This window comes from Merops nubicus, unplaced genomic scaffold (assembly GCF_000691845.1).
Source record: "Merops nubicus isolate BGI_N331 unplaced genomic scaffold, ASM69184v1 scaffold46650, whole genome shotgun sequence".
NCBI classification, from domain to species: Eukaryota; Metazoa; Chordata; class Aves; order Coraciiformes; family Meropidae; genus Merops; species Merops nubicus.
In genome coordinates this window covers 1,714-1,918 of record NW_008585794.1, presented here as the reverse complement: position 1 = coordinate 1,918, position 205 = coordinate 1,714, and the positions used below count along the sequence as shown (strand labels likewise).

The following is a 205-nucleotide window of genomic DNA, read 5'->3' as shown; positions in this document are numbered from 1 at the left end:
CGCTGGCAGGTGAGGGACAGGGGAGGTGACGCCACGAGGCGCTTCTTCAACTGGTTCTGCTGGAGCAGCAACCTCGGGGCCACCTTCTCCCTGCTGCTGGTGGCCTTGGTCCAGCAGAACGTGGGCTTTCTGGCCAGCTACCTCATCCCCGTCGCCTGCCTGGCCTTGGCTCTCCTCATCTTCCTCCTGGCAGCTCCCACCTTCA

General features: G+C 64.4%; 1 protein-coding gene across 1 annotated transcript in view; it reads left to right on the top strand.

The window, feature by feature from the left end:
- Positions 1–12: 12 nt before the first annotated feature.
- The window catches only part of LOC103780589 (solute carrier family 15 member 3-like), a gene marked incomplete at both ends in the record, with an annotated part of 1,898 nt that continues 1,705 nt past the window's right edge, over positions 13–205 (top strand). Inside the window, one exon of the mRNA XM_008948281.1 lies at positions 13–189. Within this exon, the coding sequence (XP_008946529.1) occupies positions 13–189 (177 nt within the window). The remainder of the gene's footprint in view (positions 190–205) is intronic.